The 19,142-nt window shown below is 48.3% G+C and overlaps 1 protein-coding gene across 2 annotated transcripts in view; it reads left to right on the top strand.

Annotated features, from left to right (window-relative positions):
• The window catches only part of NUSAP1 (nucleolar and spindle associated protein 1), a 129,347-nt gene extending 111,484 nt beyond the window's left edge, over positions 1 to 17,863 (top strand). Inside the window, exons 10-12 of one of the 2 annotated variants that reach the window (XM_069729299.1) lie at positions 460 to 576; positions 15,852 to 15,954; positions 17,419 to 17,863. In XM_069729299.1, coding sequence (XP_069585400.1) covers positions 460 to 576; positions 15,852 to 15,954; positions 17,419 to 17,506 — 308 coding nt within the window. In that variant the 3' untranslated portion in view covers positions 17,507 to 17,863. Of the gene's footprint in view, positions 1 to 459; positions 577 to 15,851; positions 15,955 to 17,415 lie in introns of both variants that reach the window. The other variant, XM_069729289.1, reaches the window with a different exon arrangement.
• The last annotated feature ends 1,279 nt before the right edge of the window (positions 17,864 to 19,142 follow it).

The following is a 19,142-nucleotide window of genomic DNA, read 5'->3' as shown; positions in this document are numbered from 1 at the left end:
GAAATCTTTCCAGGGGCCAGATAAGGTCATTGAGGGCCGATGCTGTAGTACAAGAGACGAGCAAAAAAAAAAAAAAAAACCCCGACACTGAATGAGGACCTCATTTTGTAGTGCAATTTCTGTAACTGTTGTTTTCAATTCGCAATAGTGTTTAGACAGATTTTCCTTACTGAAATTGTTGCGAAGTTTCATCAAACTATCTGATAATAGGCATAGCAAAATATTCTGCATTATGTTTGCAAAAATGTTTCAAAGTAATAAAATGTTTATGCATTAATTATATGTACAAGGTAAACATCTTTGCCATCATAGAAACAAGAGACAACCAAAAATATTCATTGTCAGAATTGAATTCAGGAGGTCAAAATAATTAAGAAATGGCTCATTTCATAATTGAACCTGGCAACTGTTTGAAATATGTAGAAGTCTTTTATTTTGGTTTCTTTCTTTTGCATTTAGCCATCACACCTTTCAAATTCGCTGCTGAAAATATAGCAACTCCAAATAATAGCAAAAAGATGAAATTTGACCTCCAAGCAAGCTTGTCACGACCTCTCGGTTATCAGCCGCACAAAGGTGAGCGTTTCCGAATTACTAATGTAATATGTCATTAAACTTGCTCAGCTGTAGATGGGTGGCAGATTATATTGGCTTTGATGTGTTGCAAATTGTTTTAACCCCTTCACAACAGGTCCAATTTCCATTTTTGCCTTTTTTTCCCTCCCCTTTTTCCCAGAGCCATAATTCCCTTATTTTTCTGACCATATAGCCTATGAGAGCTTGTTTTTGTGTGACAAGTTGTACTTTTGGATGCCACCATTCATTTCTAAGTGGGGAGAAATTGTGAAGGGGAAAAAAAGGCAGTTCTGACATTGTTTCTGGGGAATTCTGGTGTACATTTTGTGGTTTAAAAAAAAAAGACATCATAGGATCACTTTGCTAGTATGATCATGGCGATACCAAATATATTCAAAATCCAAATTTTTTTTTCTTCATGGTTTTTTTTTTCTTTTTATGTGCAGTTGTCACCATTTTCCAAAACCCATAATGTTTTCAGCCAATGGAGTGGCGTGATGGCATAACATTTTGAGATGGATATGACATTTTGATCACTTGTTACACCATTTTTTTTAAAAATATATATTTTTTAACTGCAGTGATAAAAAAATAAATAGGGAATTTTGTGTACTCACCGTAAAATCCTTTTCCCCGAGCCAGTCATTGGGGGCACACAGGACCATGGGTGTTATGCTGCTGCTATTAGGAGGACACTAAGTGAACACAGAAAGATTAACTCCTCCTCTGCAGTATACACCCTCTTTCTGGCTGAGATTCAATCAGTTCGGTAGCAAAGCAGTAGGAGTATTAAACAGAAGACAATAAACCATGTCAAAACCGAAGAACTAACAGCAAGCCAATAGGCTAACAGGGTGGGTGCTGTGTCCCCCAATGATAGGCTCGGAGAGAAGGATTTTGCGGTGAGTACACAAAAATTCCTATTTCTCCAACGCCTCATTGGGGGACACAGGACCATAGGACATCCTAAAGCAGTCCCTGGGCGGGGAGTAACACAACTGCTAATATCCCATGTACCACTGGCTTACAGCTGAGGTACTTCCGATTGCAGAATGCGCCTGCCAAAGGCAGCGGCTGCAGAAGATTGAGAATGAATGTGGTAGTGTTTTGTAAAAGTATGCGAGCTGGACCAAGTCGCAGCTTTGCAGACCTGTTGTGCTGACGCCTGGTGCCGAATCGCCCAAGAGGCGCCCACTGAACGAGTCGAATGCGCCTTAATCCCTGCTGGGATCGGAGTGTTCCTGACAACAGTAGGATTCCTGAATAGCTGAGCGAATCCACTTGGCTAGTGTGGCTTTAGAAGTGGCTACACCCTTCCTATGTCCCTCTGGAAGCACGAACAGGACATCTGACTTGCGGAAGGGAGCCGTCCGTGAGATGTACCGTCGAAGAGCCCTAACCACATCAAGAGTGTGGAGAGCTTTCTCGAAATGATGGACTGGTGCTGGACAGAATGAAGGCAAAACAATCTCCTCATTGAGGTGAAAAGTGGAAACCACTTTGGGTAGGAAAGAGGGGGAAGTCCTCAAACTGCCTTATCTGGATGAAAGCTTAGGAACGGGGGTCGGCAAGATAGAGCTGCCAACTCCGAGACTCATCTGATTGACGTAATTGCCAGTAGAAAAACCACCTTCCAGTAAAGAAAGGTTAGAGAGACGTCCTGCAGTGGTTCGAAAGGAGCCTCTTGAAGAACTCCGAGAACCAAATTAAGATCCCATGAATCCAACGGCATTTTATAGGGAGGCGCTACACGGTAAACTCACTGAATGAACGTCTTAACCGGTAATCTGGTGGCACTTTTGTGTTGAAAAAGGACTGACAATGCTGACACTTGCCCTTTGAGCGAACTAAGTGCGAGACCCGACTCTAATCCTGATTGGAGGAATTCCAATATGGAAGGCATGGAGAACAACAGAGGAGATCGTCCATGGGCGTTGCACCATGAGAAGATTCGCCAAGTGCCATGACAAATGCGCATAGATACAGGGTTCCTAGCACTAATCATGGTGGAGGACACCTCAAGAGAGAATCCAGCTTGGGCTAAAATCCAGGATTCAACGGCCACGCTGTCAAAGACAGGGCCCTGGAGTTCTGGTGTTATATCTGGCCCTGTGAGAGTAGATCCATGCGATCTAGTCGCCGCCAGGGGACGTCGGCGACAAGTTGGACTAGTTCTGCGTACCATGCCCGGCTGGGCCAGTCCGGCGCAACTAGGATCACTGGTACCCCCTCTGCTGATTTTCATGATGACCCTAGGGGAGAGGGGGAAAGATGTACGGGAGCCGGAATTGATGCCACGGCAGAACCAAGGCATCTGCTCTGACGGCGTGAGGATCGAGTGATCGGGCAATGAACGAAGGAACCTTGTTGTTTAGCCTTGAGGCCATGAGATCCACATCCGGAGTCCCCCAGCGACGGCAAATCTGCTGAAAGACTTCCGGATGAAGAGACCACTCTCCTGAGGTGAGGCCCTGGCGACTGAGAAAGTCCGCTGCCCAATTCTCCACACCCGGGATGTGGATCGCCGAGATGAACGAATAGTTGCACTCAGCCCAACGGAGGGAGGATGTGACTCACTTCGTGCATGGCCATCCTGCTGCGGGTTCCCCCTTGACGCTGTGGCTTTGTCGGATTGGATCCTGATGGGGTGACCTGCGAAGAGATGGTGAAAACTGAGTAAGGCAAGTATGATCGCTCGTATTTCCAAGAGATTGGGAGATGCGACTCTCAAGTGGACCAGCGACCCTGTGCCTTGTGGTGACTGAAAACTGCACCCAAGCCCAAAAGGCTGGCGTCGGTGGTCTCCGCTAACCAGCGTACTGGGAGAAAGGACTTCCCTTGGTTCAGGGAGGACGTCAGTGTCCACCACCTGAGGGTCTGCCTGATCGGCAGAGACAGATGGAAACGATGGTCAAGAGAGAAAGTGTTCCTACACCAGGCTAACAGCAGCACATGTTGCAAAGGACGGAGATGGAACTGTGCGAACGGAACCGCTTCCATCGCTGCTACCATTTTCCCGAGAATGCCCATGCTGAAACGAATGGAGTGAGGGGCTGGGCGGGAAAACAGAATTTTTGGTTGCTTACCGTAAAAACTGTTTCTCGGAGCCTTCATTGGGGGACACAGGAACCATGGGTGTATGGTGCTGCCACTATGAGGCTGACACTATGCAAATAAAGTTAGCTCCTCTTCTGCAGTATACACCCTACCGACAGGAAGTAGGATATTCAGTTAGTGAGAAAGCAGTAGGAGAAGCAACATGTTAAAGATAGAAAGTCAAACTGTGACAATATAACACAATAAAACAGAGCTGTTCAACTTGGGAGGGTGCTGTGTCCCCCAATGAAGGCTCTGAGATTTTACGGTAAGCAACCGAAAATCCTGTTTTCTCTATCGCTCATTGGGGGACACAGGAACCATGGGATGTCCCAGTCCCTGGGGAGGGAACAGCAGAAAAACTCCATTCAGGTCGGAGAACTCACCACTGCCGCCTGCAAGATCCTTCTGCTTAGGCTGGCAACTGCCGAAGCGTAGGTATGGAGCTTATAACATTTGGCAAATGAGTGAATGGAACACCAGGATGCCGCCTTGCAAAGTTGTAGGGCGGATGCCCGATGGTGTACCGCCCAGGAGGCGCCCACTGCCCAGGGCAGAGTGAGACTTAATCCCAGGAGGATTCACTCTGTTCTTGACCCGGTAAGCCTCCAGTATAGCAGGTTTGATCCAGAGAGCAATCATAACCTTGGAGGCTGGCAGGCCTCTTGGCGCACCGTCTGGAATGACAAATAGACGGTCCGTCATCCTAAACAAATAATCCTTACCGACCTGACCAGGTCTGGCCTGTTCAGCGAACGCTCCAGAGAATAGGTCGGAGCAGAACAAAAGGTGGGAAGGACGATCTTATTGAAGTAAAAAGAACACTACCCTGGGAAGAAAAGGCGACGAAGGCCGTAAAACTACCTTATCTTGGTGAAGAACCAAGAAATGGGGCGACAGGAGAGAGCCACCAACTCCGAGACGCGCCTAATGGAGGTGATGGCCACCAGAAACGTCACCTTGCAGGACCAAACAGACAATGAGGCCTCATGGAGAGGTTCAAGGGGGGAACCTTACTGAGCCTCCAGAACAAGATTGAGGTCCCAGGGATCCACGAGAGTCCTATACAAGAGAGCTGCATGCAACACTCCATGAAGAAAAGTTCTGACCTGAGAACGGGACGGATATATATCCTTGTACCGTGATAGCCAGTAGATAGACAAATAATTGGAATTTAATTAGTCTATGCCTGATGAAGAGGCCTGAGAAGTCTCAAAGGTTTGCAATTTGCTACCATCTTTTCAGATAGCCATTAAGAAGTATCATCAACCACCGAGGTCTCTCAGATCTAAATATCTGACCTGAGAAAGGGAAGCTAAGGACTTCTGAAAAGGGACTTCAGAAAGAGAATGGAAAGGGTTGCTACCTGACCCTTTAGAGAACTAAGGGCAAGGCCAGCATCAAGTCCCGCCTTGAGAAAAGGCCAAATGGAAGGTTTCAACAGCCAAGATGTTAAATTGGGCAACCAAGAACTCTGGTGGCAGATCGGTCCTTGGGACAGAAGATCTGGCCTGTCTGGGGCCTCCAGTTTGGAAGTCCGCGAGGAGATTGACGAGATCAGTGAACCAGAACCTTCTGGACCAATCTGGTGCGATCAGAATGACCGTCACCCCCTCCGCAATGATCTTCAACAGCCTGGGAAGAAGGGAAGGGGAGGAAACAGATAGGGAAATAAAAATTGCGACCCAGGAATGGCCAAAGCATCGGTCTCCACTACAAGAGGATCGCGGACCTGGAAACAAATGGTGGAACCTTCCTAAGCAGTTGGGACACCAAGAGATCCGCGTCCGGGGATCCCCATCAAAGGCAAATTTGAAGGAAGACCTCCTGATGCAGGGACCACTCCTGCCGAAAGCCCCTTGTGGCAGAGAAAAACACCGCGGCCTAATTGTCTACGCCGGGAATATGCACTGCGGATAGTGCCGGAACCGTCGCCTCTGCCCAGAAGAGGATCTTGGATACCTCCGCCATTTCCAAGAGACTGATTCCCTCCCTGGTGATTGACTTATGCCACAGCCGTGGCATTGGATGTCTGGATTCTGACTGGCAGACCTCTGAGAACCCTTTCCCAGTTACTCAGGGACAGAAGAATGGCCCCTATCTCAAGGATGTCGATCGGCAGAGGAGAATCTTGCTCCGACCAACGCCCCTTTCACTGACGGATGGCGGGAAGAAACTGCGCCCCAGCCGGGAAGGCTGGTGACCGTCGTCACCACCTGCCATGGGAGAGAAGGAAGGACCGGAACTGGGGAATGAGAGGGGATGACAGCCACCAGCTGAGAGACCATTTGAATTGGACGGAAGGCCGAATTGGACGATCCAGAGACAGCACAGACCTGTCCCACTGAGAAAGGATGGCCTGCCGAAGTGGAACAGCGCAAAAGGGAACGCTTCCGATGCTGCCACCATGGCCTTCATTGCTGAACGGAAGGAAGGCAGCCGAGGGCCTTGCAGAGAGCGAACTCCGTCCTGGAGAATTGCCTGGTTCTCCTTGAGAAGAGCAAGAATTTAAAAAAAACAAACAAAAAAACCTCGACTGACGGGTGTCAAACAGCATGCCTAAGAAGACGAGGCACTGACTTGGAACAAGACAAGACTTTGTTCTGTTGACCAGCCACCAGAAACTGGACAGGGAGTCGAGGACGATGGTCAGACTCTCCTGGGCCTGAGAGAGGGGCGGAGCCTTGATGATGTCTTCGAGGTACGGAATGAGCACTAGGCCACTGATCCTGAAAATGGCCATAAATGTAGCCATGATCTTTATGAAGACACTGGGTGCGGTCGCAAGACCGAGCGGCAGGGCGATGAACTGGAAATTACTCTTCTGCACCGCAAAACGCAGGAAACTCAGGTGTGCTGGGAAAATCAGAACATGGAGATAGGCATCTTGGATTTCTATGGAGCACAGGAATTTCTGTGGTTCCATGGAAGCCAATACTGAACAGAGGGACTCCATTCTGAAATGCCGCAGGCGGAACCTTTTGTTCACTAACTTAGGATCCAGGATGGGTCGAACTGCGCCGCTTTTCTTCGGCACTATAAGCAGGTTTGAATAGAAACCTGTGAAGCATTCCTACTCTGGGATGGAAACGATAACCTCAGAACAAAGAAGAAAGGCAATGGACGCAAAGAAACCTGGGATCAGATTAGGATCTTTTAGAGGGTGGGATTCGAAAAAGCGATTCCGGGGCCGCGAAGCAAACCCTATCTTGTATCCAGAGGATACCACCTCCCTGACCTCCACCGAGGCAAGCCAAACGTCCCTGAAAAAAGAGGCCCGCCCAAACTGGGAGGAACGCTGGGCCCTTAGCACGAGTTATGCCAAGGAAGATCTGCCAGGTCTGGGCTTGGTGGACCTACCATGAGAGTTGCGGGAACGCCAGGAAGGGGTAGGCTTGAAGGGAAGCCTTTTATCTAACCAGGCAAGACCGCGGTCTGTGCTAGCCAGAGGAATCTTCCGACACCGCGAAACAGCGAAAGGACAAAAAGGGAGCTGAACTGCCATATCAGGGGAGGCCGGCGAGGCTTGGAGGGAACTCGTGCCTCCCGTGGCATCCTTAATAATTTGTTCCAACATGTAGTCAAAGGCTGGCCCCCTGGAAAGGGAGGCTGGTAAGGGACTTCTTTGAAGACAAGTCCACCTGCCATGTCTTGAGTCAAATATTCCGCCAGATGGCCATCATATTGCTGGACGCGTGCGCTGCACAAGCCGTGCATCTAGGGAGACAGTTGCCAAATATTTCCCTGCATAGGAAATCTGGTTTGTCAGGTCGGCCAGCTCCCCCAGAAGAGCTCCAGCCGGGGTGCCGTTACAAGGCTGTTAGGTCCATCTAGCTGTGGTCCTTGAGACCCAGGTAGAGGCAATGGCCGAGGCACAAAGCAGAAGCAGCAGCTTCAAAGGCTGATTTTTCCAGCAATTGTATCCTTGGAATCCATGAGGGATGCTGCATTAGAAAGTGGAAGGACCATGTTGGTGGACAGTCTGGGGACTGACGAGTCCGCTGTCGAGGAATTAGTCTAGTTAGCGATGAGCTCAGGGGAGAAGGGATATAGGATGCCGAGACGCTTCCCTGTTTGAAAGCATCTGGTATGGTTCACCTTTCCCCTGGCAAGTGCCACAAAAATTAAGTGTGTGGGACAAAGACCTTGGAAGTTGGATTTGACCGTCTAAATGAAACCGCCTATTCTTCGGGTTCCGTAGAGGTATCCATGATGCATAAGGTTTGGTTGACTGCAACAATAAGGCTTTGTACCCTATCACTCATGCTAGAGGCCTGTATTGAAACTAAGTCTGAATCTTCCTCTGAAAACATGACCGATGACGCCCGTCTGACTCTGGAGAGGAGGATCTGGAAGAGGGATCTCACCGTGCCAGACCGGAAGGCGAGATGGAGCGGGAAAATGACTTAGAATTTCGCTCCTGTCTGGATCTCTTGTGGCCTGTGTTGAAAAGGCCGGACAGAGAATCATGTGACCCACTGGCAACTGCGGGGGGCTGGGAGGGACAATATGTCAAGCACGGACACCAGGGTCGTGACATCCTGGTGAGGTCCGCCACACTGAGACAGAAGGAAAGCCCACCCAGGGATAGGGGCCTCGGTCTCACCTGGGGTAGGAACTCCTGGACGGTGGGTTCATGATGAGCAGACCCATTAACTGATGCAAGAACATTAGGGGACAGGAGAGCCGAGGAGAGTGTCGGGCTGCAGAGCAGCTACTCTCAGTATGTGCAGTCGTCCTGTATTCAGCTCCAGACTGTAGGGCTGCTGTGCCAGGAAGAGGAGGCTCCACAGGAAAAAGGTATAATCTGGATCCACCAAGAGGAAAAATGGCAGTCACGAGAGGGTGTCCAGGTGTGAAAAACTGCACACTGCAGGGACACATGCTGAAAAGCCTGCTCTGGGACAGGGAAAAGGGGGCGGAGTTAAGCTGCGGGACCAGGGGGTGGAGCCAAGTATCGGGGCGGAGCTAAGTCCCAGCAGGAAGGAGCTGACTAAGAGGTAGGCAGGAAAAAAGCCCGCCCGAAAAGCAGGAAGAAGAGGAGCGGAGCAAACCCTGCAGCTAGACGTATAAGGATACGGGGTGGCAGTACACGCCATACTCATAGTCTGTTTGTGGGAGTACAGTTGTGATTGTTCACGCTGTATCCCTCCGTGGTACCTGAAAAGGAACGACGCACAGTGAGGTAGATATGGGTCTAAGAAAGACCCTTGTCCACCTCCCACTGACACTAAGCTAAACTGGATATCCTACTTCCTGTCGATAGGGTGTATACTGCAGAAGAGGCGCTAACTTTATTTGCATAGTGGCAGCCTCCTAGTGGCAGCAGCATACACCCATGGTTCCTTTGTCCCCCAATGAGGCAATAAAGACTCCGTGCTCCCTGTTGTAAGGCCAAATCCTTTTCTGGAGGGAGAATGACCAACCCGCGGGAAGTGTCCAGGATCATTCCCAAGAAGGAAATATGCTGAGCCGGTACCGGAGAAGACTTTTCGAAGTTTATTTTCCAGCCCAGGCGAGAGAGTATCCACCGTGACACAGACGGACTCCTCGCAGGCTAGATGGGACGGGCCTTTGATCAGTAGGTCGTCCAGATACGGAAGTACCACCACTACCCGAGTGTGAAGAATGGCCATGACAGCTGCCACGACCTTGGTGAAAAGTTTGGAGGCGGTGGCGAGGCTGAAGGGCAAGGCCACAAACTGTAAGTGTTCCTCGCAGAATGTGAAGCGTAGGAACTGTTGATGAAAAGGAAAAATTGGGATGTGAAAGTAAGCATCCTTGATGTATATGGATGCTAGGAACTCTCCTTTTTCCATGGACGCGACGACTGAACGGAGAGATTCCATTCTTAAACGTCGAACTTTGACAAACTTGTTTAACAGCTTTAGGTCTAGTATAGGCCACAGTGATCCGTCCTTCTTTGCAACCACAAAATAGGTTTGAATAAAACCCCTTGAACCTTTGGTCCTGAGGGACCGGAATAATTACTCCGTCCCTTCGTAACGCCTGTATGGCCTGAAGAAAAGCTGATGTCCTTGTTTTGGGGGGAGAAGACTAGGAAAAACGTGTCGGGGGAGGAGAAGACAACTATTTTATGTCCAGAGGACACCAGCTCCCTGACCCACTCATCGTGAACGACCGAGAGCCAGGCGTGACGGAACGAAAGTAAGCGAGCGCCTACTTTGTCGGGTGTCCGCCGGATGTTGCGACGAGTGTAGAAAATCTACGGGATCTGGTTCCCTTACAGCCAGATGACCACTGTCTGGATTTCCAGGTACGGTTAGGTCTGTATGAGACCTGGGAACCTCTGACTCCACGCAGAGTTCGTCCTTATGCAGAAGAGAAGGTTGTAGAAGACCAACTGGAGTTGTTGCGAAAAGGCCGGAACCGAGGCTGCTGTTGATTCCGAAACGGCCGGGTAGGACTTTGCAGAGGAAGAAATTTACTCTTTTTCCTCCGATAGCGTCAGAAATAATTTGGTCCAGTTTTTCTCCAAATAAACGACTAGCTTGATAAGGTAGAGAAGTCAACAATGTTTTGGAAGCAGAATCTGCTCGCCAATTTCGGAGCCACAGGGCCCCTCTGATGGAGACTGCATTTGCAGCTGCCTGTGCAGCGCAATTGGCCACATCTATAGAAGCATAAACTAGGAAGTCCCCGGCTTGAGCTATCTGGCTAGCGAGTTTGGCCGCCTCCGGGGCAAGATTGCTGTCGTGGATGGTTGCGGTTAACACCTCTGCCTAAGCGACCATTGCCTAGGCCACCCAAGTCGCAGTGAAGGATGGGAAGAGTGCTGCTCCTGAAGCCTTGAAGACAGTGCGAGCCAGGTAGTCAATTTCACGGACCCGAATCAATAGACACCCCCCGAGTCCACCGCGGTCGACTTATCCCCCGGAGAGAGTCTATTGCCTTGGCCAGGAAAGCGGCCCACTCAGGGGGACTAGGCTCAGCAGGGTCAGTGGTGGCGGGAGGTGGCTGCACACAGGCTGGGTCACAATCCGTGCATGACTGAGTATTGTGGGCACGGGGCAAAGTAGTATTGCACTGTTTTTTTTTTTTTTGTTTTTTTTTGTTAACCCGTTTGGTCTCCTTAGATTGAGACAGTGTGTTTTAGAGTTAAAGGCAGAGTGTGCGCTATAGGTGCAGAGAAGGGCTTAAGCTCTCTTCCAGAGGCTGATGCAGCTTACCCAGGGTCCTGTGCCCGTTTCCCCAGGGAAGGAATCTGTGGTCTGAAAAACCGCAGAAGGAAGTTTGGCGGTCCTGTCGCGTTGAGAGGCTGTCAATCAGCGTGATCCCACCGCAGATGCTTGGAAAAAACATGGCCCCCGAGACTATAAGGGCACCTCTCGTTCAGGACGAGAAGCACCAGGAACGTGGGTGGGTGGGTGGGCGGCGCCATGTAAATTGCGGCCTTGTCCGGCTAAAAGCCGGGGACTAAATTTCCGAGGCCTGCCGGCGATGCGCGCAGGCTGAGAATGAAGGGGGCCGTGATGAAACACCGGTCAACTGCCTCTGGCACCAAGCCAGCGGCTCCTCTCCCCAGGGACCAGGACCCCCACCATCCTCTCGCAGAAAAGCACAAGGGCTCATACTCAGAGGTGATGTAGCAGAGCCGGATTTGTGCAGCGCCTCCTGTAATTCTAAGGGTATGAGCTCAATCCATCCTCCCTATAGCGGGGACGGAGAGGACCCTCTGTACATCTTCTCCAGCGATTGTGGGGCTATAGTAAAGCCATTAGGTGGGGCCTGTGTGTATCCAGCTGTAGTATCTTCTCGGCCCCGGAGAGGAACATGAAAGGAAAAAACTCCATGTGCTCGCCATCTTTCAGGGGTGGGGAGATCGGGACCATGAAGGAACCATCGCCCCAAGGAGAGATTAGGCGTGTCCCAGTTGTCGCAGGAGAGGGTACGGGGAGATATACTCTGCGTTCTCGCCTGTTGATGGTTCGGGGGGGGGGGGGGAGGAAACGGACCCTTGAAAGGAATCCGTCACCCCGTTGATCCAGGGAACTTGTCTGATTGCCGTATGTGGAGTCGGGAAGGAATTTTTTTCCCCAATGTGGAGCTTACTCTTTGCCACATGGGTTTTTTTTTTTGCCTTCCTCTGGATCAACATGTTAGGTTAGGCTATGGGTTGAACTAGATGGACTTATAGTCTTCCCTCAGCCTTAATAACCATGTAACTATGTTCACTCCGTTAATTAAAAAGAATAATTTACAGACAAAATTTTAACTCTAAAAAACGTTGAGGTCTGAAACCGACCCAAGTGCCTCCTACAGACACTAAGCAAGAACTGGTTGAATCTCAGCCAGAGAGAGGATGTATACTGCTGAGGAGTTAATCTTTGTGTTCACTTAGGGTACGTTCACACTAGCGTTGCGCCGCCCTGCGTCGGCGACGCAGCGCGCGACGCATCGAAAAACGCGCGCTGCGTTTAACATAGGGGACGCGTGCGTCTTTTTGTTTGCGTTTTGCGACGCGTGCGTCGTTTTTGACCAAAATCGGACGCACAGAAAATGCAACTTGTAGCGTTTTCGTGCGTCCGACGCCAGCGTCGGAAACGACGCACACGGCGAAAAACGCAAACAAAAAGACGCACGCGTCCCCTATGTTAAACATAGGGGCGCGTCGCCGCTGCGTCGCTGACGCAACAGCGGCGCAACGCTAATGTGAACTTAGACTTAGTGTCCTAGTGGCAGCAGCATACACCTATGGTCCTGTGTCCCCCAATGAGGCGTTGGAGAAAATATATTTTTTTTATGCTACTAAGTCATTCATGCAATTAATACACGGCATATACAATCAACTGTTATAATATAACCAAAAAGGATACAGTATTCATCATATAAGTCCAGTGGTTATCTCGTCAGGCCTTAGAGACTCTCTAATTACCCCATTGAATTTGACATTGAGTTTTAGTGTTAAGGAGATGCAAAGTTATAATAAGATCTACTGACAATAGAAAAGGTATGTTGTGGGTAATCAAATCTGCCAGAGATCCAATACAGCCTCCAGTGAAGGAGTTGTTAGAAAAGAAGTAGGTGGCAAAATGCACGTCTGGGTGAGGGGGCGCTGCACTGGTCATCACTAAGTCCTATTCTTCTTTCGCTCCTCAGTGCCATAAGGTGTGATTTCACTATTGAGGGGAGTTCCAGTCACTGGCAGTACTTAATGATATAAAAATGTGAGGAAAATGGGGGGTGCGTCTTATAGTCGTAATGCAGGCTTACCGGCAGTGGTGTGGTGGCGGCGGCAGAGGTGCGGTGGCGGCAGAGGTGCGGGGATGATCGGTATGGCATGAGCAGGGTCCCTTCCACAGTTGAGGTGACGCAGCAAGGCCGGGTTAATCACTGGTTTCTCGGTGGCGGCGGCGGCCATCTTCCTGAGGCTGAGTTCGCAGGAAAATGGCCGCGGGAGGCCACGCGTGCGCAGATGGAGATCGCGGCGGCCATTTTCCTGAAGCCGAGTTCAGATTTAGATCTCGGCTTCAGGAAAATGGGTGCCGCGATCTCCATCTGCGCTCCCACGGCCATTTTGCTGAAGTCCCTGGAAGCAGAACACTCCATCTCCGCACGCGTGGCCTCAGGAAGATGGCCGCCACCGAGAAACTGGTGATTAACCCGGCCCTGCTGCTCACATTGGATACCAGGCCGCTGCGTCACCTCACCTGTGGTAGGGACCCTGCTCACGCCATACCGCTTATTATCCCCGCACCTCTGCTGTCGCCACACCACTGTTGCAACCCACTCCCCCCCACATCCCCCCCACCCCCCATGGACACCAGGCTGTGGTGTCACCTACCTAAGCAGGAAGGGACCCTGCTCAGATGCACGCCGTACCGCATCACCCCACCTCTGCAGACACCATGCCTCCTGTGACCCTGCTCTGCTAACGCCAGCCCTCATGTAAGATACTGTAAATTCAGACAATAAGACGGACCCCCATCTTACAAAAAAAAAAAATCTTTTTTTCTGCAATTTTCACCCCAAATTTGGGGCGCGTCTTATGGTCCGGTGCGTCTTATAGTCTGAAAAATACGGTAGTTTCTTCATTGACTTGCACCTATTCATTAGATTAATTTTTCTAACACCTCCTTCATTGGAACTCTTTGTCTGTTTGGATCTATGACAAATTTGATTAATCACTTAGTCCATACATATACATTTTCTATTGTCAGTAGATCTTATTATACCTTTACCCCATTGGATCTAACCTTGAGTTTCATTGTTAAGGGGATGTATTTTAGGGTATGTGCACAGGTCAGGATTTCTTGCAGAAATTTCCTGAAGAAAACCGGAAATTTTCTGCAAGAAATCCGCATTTTTTTTTATTTATTTTTTGCGTTTTTTCCCCCGTTTTTTTTTTTTGCGGTTTAGCATTTTGCAAGCGTACTTAGCTTGCAGAATGCTAAAGTTTTCCAAGAGATCTGTAGCATCGCTTGGAAAACTGACTGACAGGTTGGTCACACTTGTCAAACATACTGTTTGACAAGTGTGACCAACTTTTTACTATAGATGCTGCCTATGCAGCATCAATAGTAAAAGATAGAATTATTAAAAATAATAAAATAAAGGTTATACTCACCCGCAGACAGCAGATCTCCTCAGCGGCGTTCGTTCCTTTAGATGGTGTGTGTGTGTGCAGGACCTTCGATGACGTCGCGGTCACGTGAGCGGACACGCGACCAATCACAGGACCGCGACGTCATCGCAGGTCCTTCACACAGACCATCTATAGGAACAGAAGCGGCAGCATGCAGCGCAGAGGCGGGAAGCCATCGAGGGTGAGTATATCACTATTTTTTATTTTAATTCTTTTTTTTTTTGACCAAATATATGGTGCCCAGTCCGTGGAGGAAAGTCTCCTTTCCTCCACCCTGGGTACCAACCGCACATAATCTGCTTACTTCCCGCATGGTGTGCACAGCCCCATGCGGAAGGTATGCAGATCAATGCACTCCTAGGTGTGCGGAGTCACCGCAATTCCGCAAATTTAATGAACATGATGCTTTTTTTTCCGCGATGCAATTTTTTCGCGGAAAAAAAAGCAACATTTGCACAAGAAATGCGGAATACATTGTAAATAGTAGGAGGCATATGTAAGCGTTTTTTTTTTTCGCGTTTTTATAGCGGAAAACGCGAAAAATACTGTACGTGTGCACATGGCCTTAGCGTCTCATGGACTTGGCATTATCTGATGAATACTGTATCCTTTTTGGTTATATAATACTAGATGGTGGCCCGATTCGAACACATCGGGTATTCCAGAATATGCATGTCCACGTAGTATATTGCCCAGCCACGTAGTATATTGCCCAGGCACGTATGTAACAGGTTACAAAATAAAAAAGAAACACATACTCACCATCCGCTTGTGTACGGTGCACGCGGAATCCTCCGGTCCCAGGATTGGTATGAGCGCAGGACCTGTGATGACGTCGCAGTCACATGACCGTGACGTCATGGAAGGTCCTTCTCCCATACCATCTTTGGAAGCGGAACCTGCTGCTTGCAGTGCAGAGGAGAGGACGTGACGGCGGAGGGTGAGAATTTTTTTTTGTTTTTAAATTATTACTATTTTTAACTTTAGATCGTTTTACTATTGATGCTGCATACGCAGCATCAATAGTAAAGCGTTGGTCACACAGGGTTAATAGCTGCGTAACCGGAGTGCGTTACACCGCGGTCCGGTAATGCTAACATTAACCCTGTGTGAGGGCTGACTGGAGGGGAGTATGGAGTGGGCACTGACTGACTGCGAGGAGGAAAGAGCGGCCATATTGCCGCCGGACTGCGGGCGTCGCTGATTGGTCGTGGCAATGGTCGTGGGCGTTTTGCCACGACCATCAGCGACTTGGATTCCATGACAGACAGAGGCCGCGACCAATGAATATCTGTGACAGACAGAAAGACGGAAGTGACCCTTAGACAATTATATAGTAGATTTAATATTCTAGTATTAGTTGTATGAATGATTTAGCAGCGTCCCCAATTTGGTGTTTTTGCTTTTTTAATTATGAGATTTACAAAATCATCTTTATTAACTTGATGGATCTCTTCCTTTTGGCCAAAATTTGTTTTGCTCCTACTATTTCAGCCTCTTTATACCGATTGACATAATTCGTATATACTTTATCTTCAATCTCAAATATATATATATTTTTTTCTTTTTAAAGGCAAGCTGAAGCCTTGGCAAGACACTAAAGAAAACACAGGTGCAGACCAGAGCAAGTCTTCCATATTGAAGAATACCTATAAACAGCCTCATCTTCCAACCAGGTATTTGAGGGAACCTTTAGAAATGAATGGTAGAAACCCTTGATGTATTGTAGAAATCATGCAGCAAACACTGGTGGTCAGGGTTTAGTGTACCCGGTGCGGTGGGCATAAGCTCTCTGCTACTAGTGATAGGGTAGGTATTGATACTGCTCTGGGTATTGGATGGGCAGTCAGTGCCAAGTTTGCAACTTTAGGTGTTTTTACAGCAAACTCCACTAACATTTTGAAATGTGACCGGAGGATAGAAGAGTGGGACACAAACAATGTGAAATATTTCTAATATTGCTCATCTGCAGTGATTCCTCTCTAATGACCCAACTGTATTTCTGTAGCCCACCAGCACTCTCATGGGGGGCTGTTTATTACTCTGGGGTTTAGATGACTGCCTAAGGCCGGTTTCACACGTCAGTGGCTCTGGTACATGAGGTGACAGTTTCCTCACGTACCGGAGCCACTGACACACGTAGACACAGTGAAATCAATGCATCTGTGCAGATGTCATTGATTTTTTTTTTTTGCGGACCGTGTCTCCGTGTGCCAAACACGGAGACATGTCAGTGTTCGTGGGAGCGCACGGATTACACGGACCCATTAAAGTCAATGGGTCCGTGTAAAACACGTACCGCACACGGACGTTGTCCGTGTGCAGTCTGTGTGCCGTGCAGGAGACAGCGCTACTGTAAGCGCTGTCCCCCCCCACTGGTGCTGAAGCCGCGATTCATATCTTCCCTGCAGCAGCGTTTGCTGTATAGAAGATATGAATAATCGTGTTTAAAATAAAGCTCCATGTGCCCACCCCCTGTGCGCCCCCGCTGTTAATAAAATACTCACCCGGCTCCCTCGCTGGCTGGCGCTGCTTCCTGTCCTGGCCGCACCTTCTACTGTATGAGCGGTCACGTGGAGCCCCCCATTACAATCATGAATATTCATATTCATTACTGTAAATGAGCGGCCCCACGTGACCGCTCATACAGTAGAAGGTGCGGCCAGGACAGGAAGCAGCGCCAGCCAGCGAGGGAGCCGGGTGAGTATTTTAATAACAGCGGGGGGGCGCACAGGGGGTGGGGTCATGGATCTTTATTTTAAACACGATTATTCATATCTTCTGTACAGCAAACGCTGCTGCAGGGAAGATATGAATGCCGGCTTCAGCACCAGTGGGGGGGGACAGCGCTTACAGTAGCGCTGTCTCCTGCACGGTGCGTGTGGTACCCAGTGGGCACACGGGCAGGACATGTGTGCCACACTAATGTGCCACAAACGCACTGGCACACGGACGCGGATAATTCCGGTACCGGAATTATCTGGACGTGTGAGACTGCCCTCAAAGATATAAGAAGGAAGGCTGCACCTGAAGGGCACTTCTGATTGATCTGTTCAGTTGAGAAAGCTCCGTTCCACTTCACAAATTAAAAAAAAAAAAAAATAATTTCCCCATATAACTTTTTTTCCCCTTTTTAGCAGAGATACCCGGCGTAAAGACTTGGAAAAGGACCGAAAGAACAAGAGAGAGAGAACTTTTGGATCACGTAGAGGAGTTGCTGTTCCATAGAAAGTTTAGTTACGGATTTTCCAAATTCTTGTTCTAAAATGTATTTTATTAGGTTAGATATGAAAAAAAAAAAACTTTTTTGCTTACTACAGTAGTGCTATAATGGTTATGTTAATATTCTGATGAGGCAGCTAGTTAAAGAAATATGCTAAATCATTATATCTTGCTTTGGAGAAGGGGCTTCTATAAGAATACTGAAAGCGACATTCTTGTTTCTGGTTACAGTAATTGCATCCCTGTTTGTTACCATACAATCACACAGATCCAAAGCAGAAGCTACATGAGTGCAGGAAGTAAAAGCTCAGTACATTTTTATATACTAATCTTACCAACAGTAATAAAAACTGATAAATACTAGTAATTTTATCCCATACCAACTTGTGTAGTCAACTGACCAAAGTTTACTTGACCCTTATTATTCCTCCGCAACTGCAGATTTAATATTTCCCTGAAAGCCAGAAGTTGTCCAGGTTTGCACTAATGTCCATGCAGCTATTTTCTCCTGGAAGCCAGTTTGCAGTGTCTCATGTTGTAAGGTAATCTGCTGCACTTACCGTATCTTGGCTGCAATTAGTGAGGCATGGACAGATTTTTATGGTTTTTGGAAAGTTTTACAACCTTCCTGAGTTTTGCACGTTTCCTTATTAGGGATTTGTGTTAAATTATTTGAAGGATTAAGGGAGTGGTCAGACTTAAGAACTTTTTTTTTTTTTTTTTTTACACTTTTATACATTTATTGACGGCTAAAAGTTATTTTTGCTCTAGTGCTTAATTGAAAATTTAGCATTTACAGACTGTTTCCCAGCACATTTGGCTTTGCTGTGATTAGTGGTCATAAATCAGCTGACCTCTCCCTGCCACCATGAGATTATTGAATTCGGTGAGCTCCTGTAGCCAACATTAGACAGTACAAAACGGAGGCTAAGACGGCAAACTGTGCAAAATTTAGTTAAAAAATTGGTCCCCAAAAGTGAACAGCGCTTTGTAAGGAATCTGTGCTGGGCCCATCCACAAGAAGAAAATTGGAGTATGGTCAAGCGGATGTGATTTTCTTTCGTTAGAGAATTGAGATGCATAGATCAACATTTCTATGGTCTTCATTTAAAACACCACATTTTATTAATCCTTTTCCATTTAACAGATGTTTTACCTTTACATTCAGCATACAGATACGTTCAGAAGATCTTTACAAACATGTCAGATACAGCTGGATCTGGTTTAAGAGTTGCAAAGTGTGCCAAAACCACAGGATTGTGCTATAGCTGTGCTCCAGTGGGGGCAGACATCACTATGACACTGAGCACAGATCCATAATGTATGTGACTAAAGCTGGAGACCCACAAAGCCATGACACCTCCCATCCGAGAGAGTCGTCACTATTAACCTGTGTGAAGGGGCATTTATACCACCAGGCTTCACCTTAATATGTTAACATAATGCACAATTAGAAGCTATTCTAATCCCTCCTGGACATACAGCACCACTCCAGCGTTTTGATATTTGGTGGCTGGTGTGGAGTCATTTATGTAAGCCCCTGGTAGGACCCTTACCAGCCCCCACCTTCTGCAGGTTGCGACCTGTCAGGTCTCTCCAATGTTTGCTGAGTGATTGCAGAAGTCACAATTGTAAGGACTCT

The sequence above is a fragment of the Ranitomeya imitator genome, chromosome 1 (genome assembly GCF_032444005.1).
Source record: "Ranitomeya imitator isolate aRanImi1 chromosome 1, aRanImi1.pri, whole genome shotgun sequence".
In the NCBI taxonomy this organism is placed as follows: Eukaryota; Metazoa; Chordata; class Amphibia; order Anura; family Dendrobatidae; genus Ranitomeya; species Ranitomeya imitator.
Note: the sequence above shows the minus strand (reverse complement) of the source record. Positions and strands in the feature narration are given on the sequence as shown.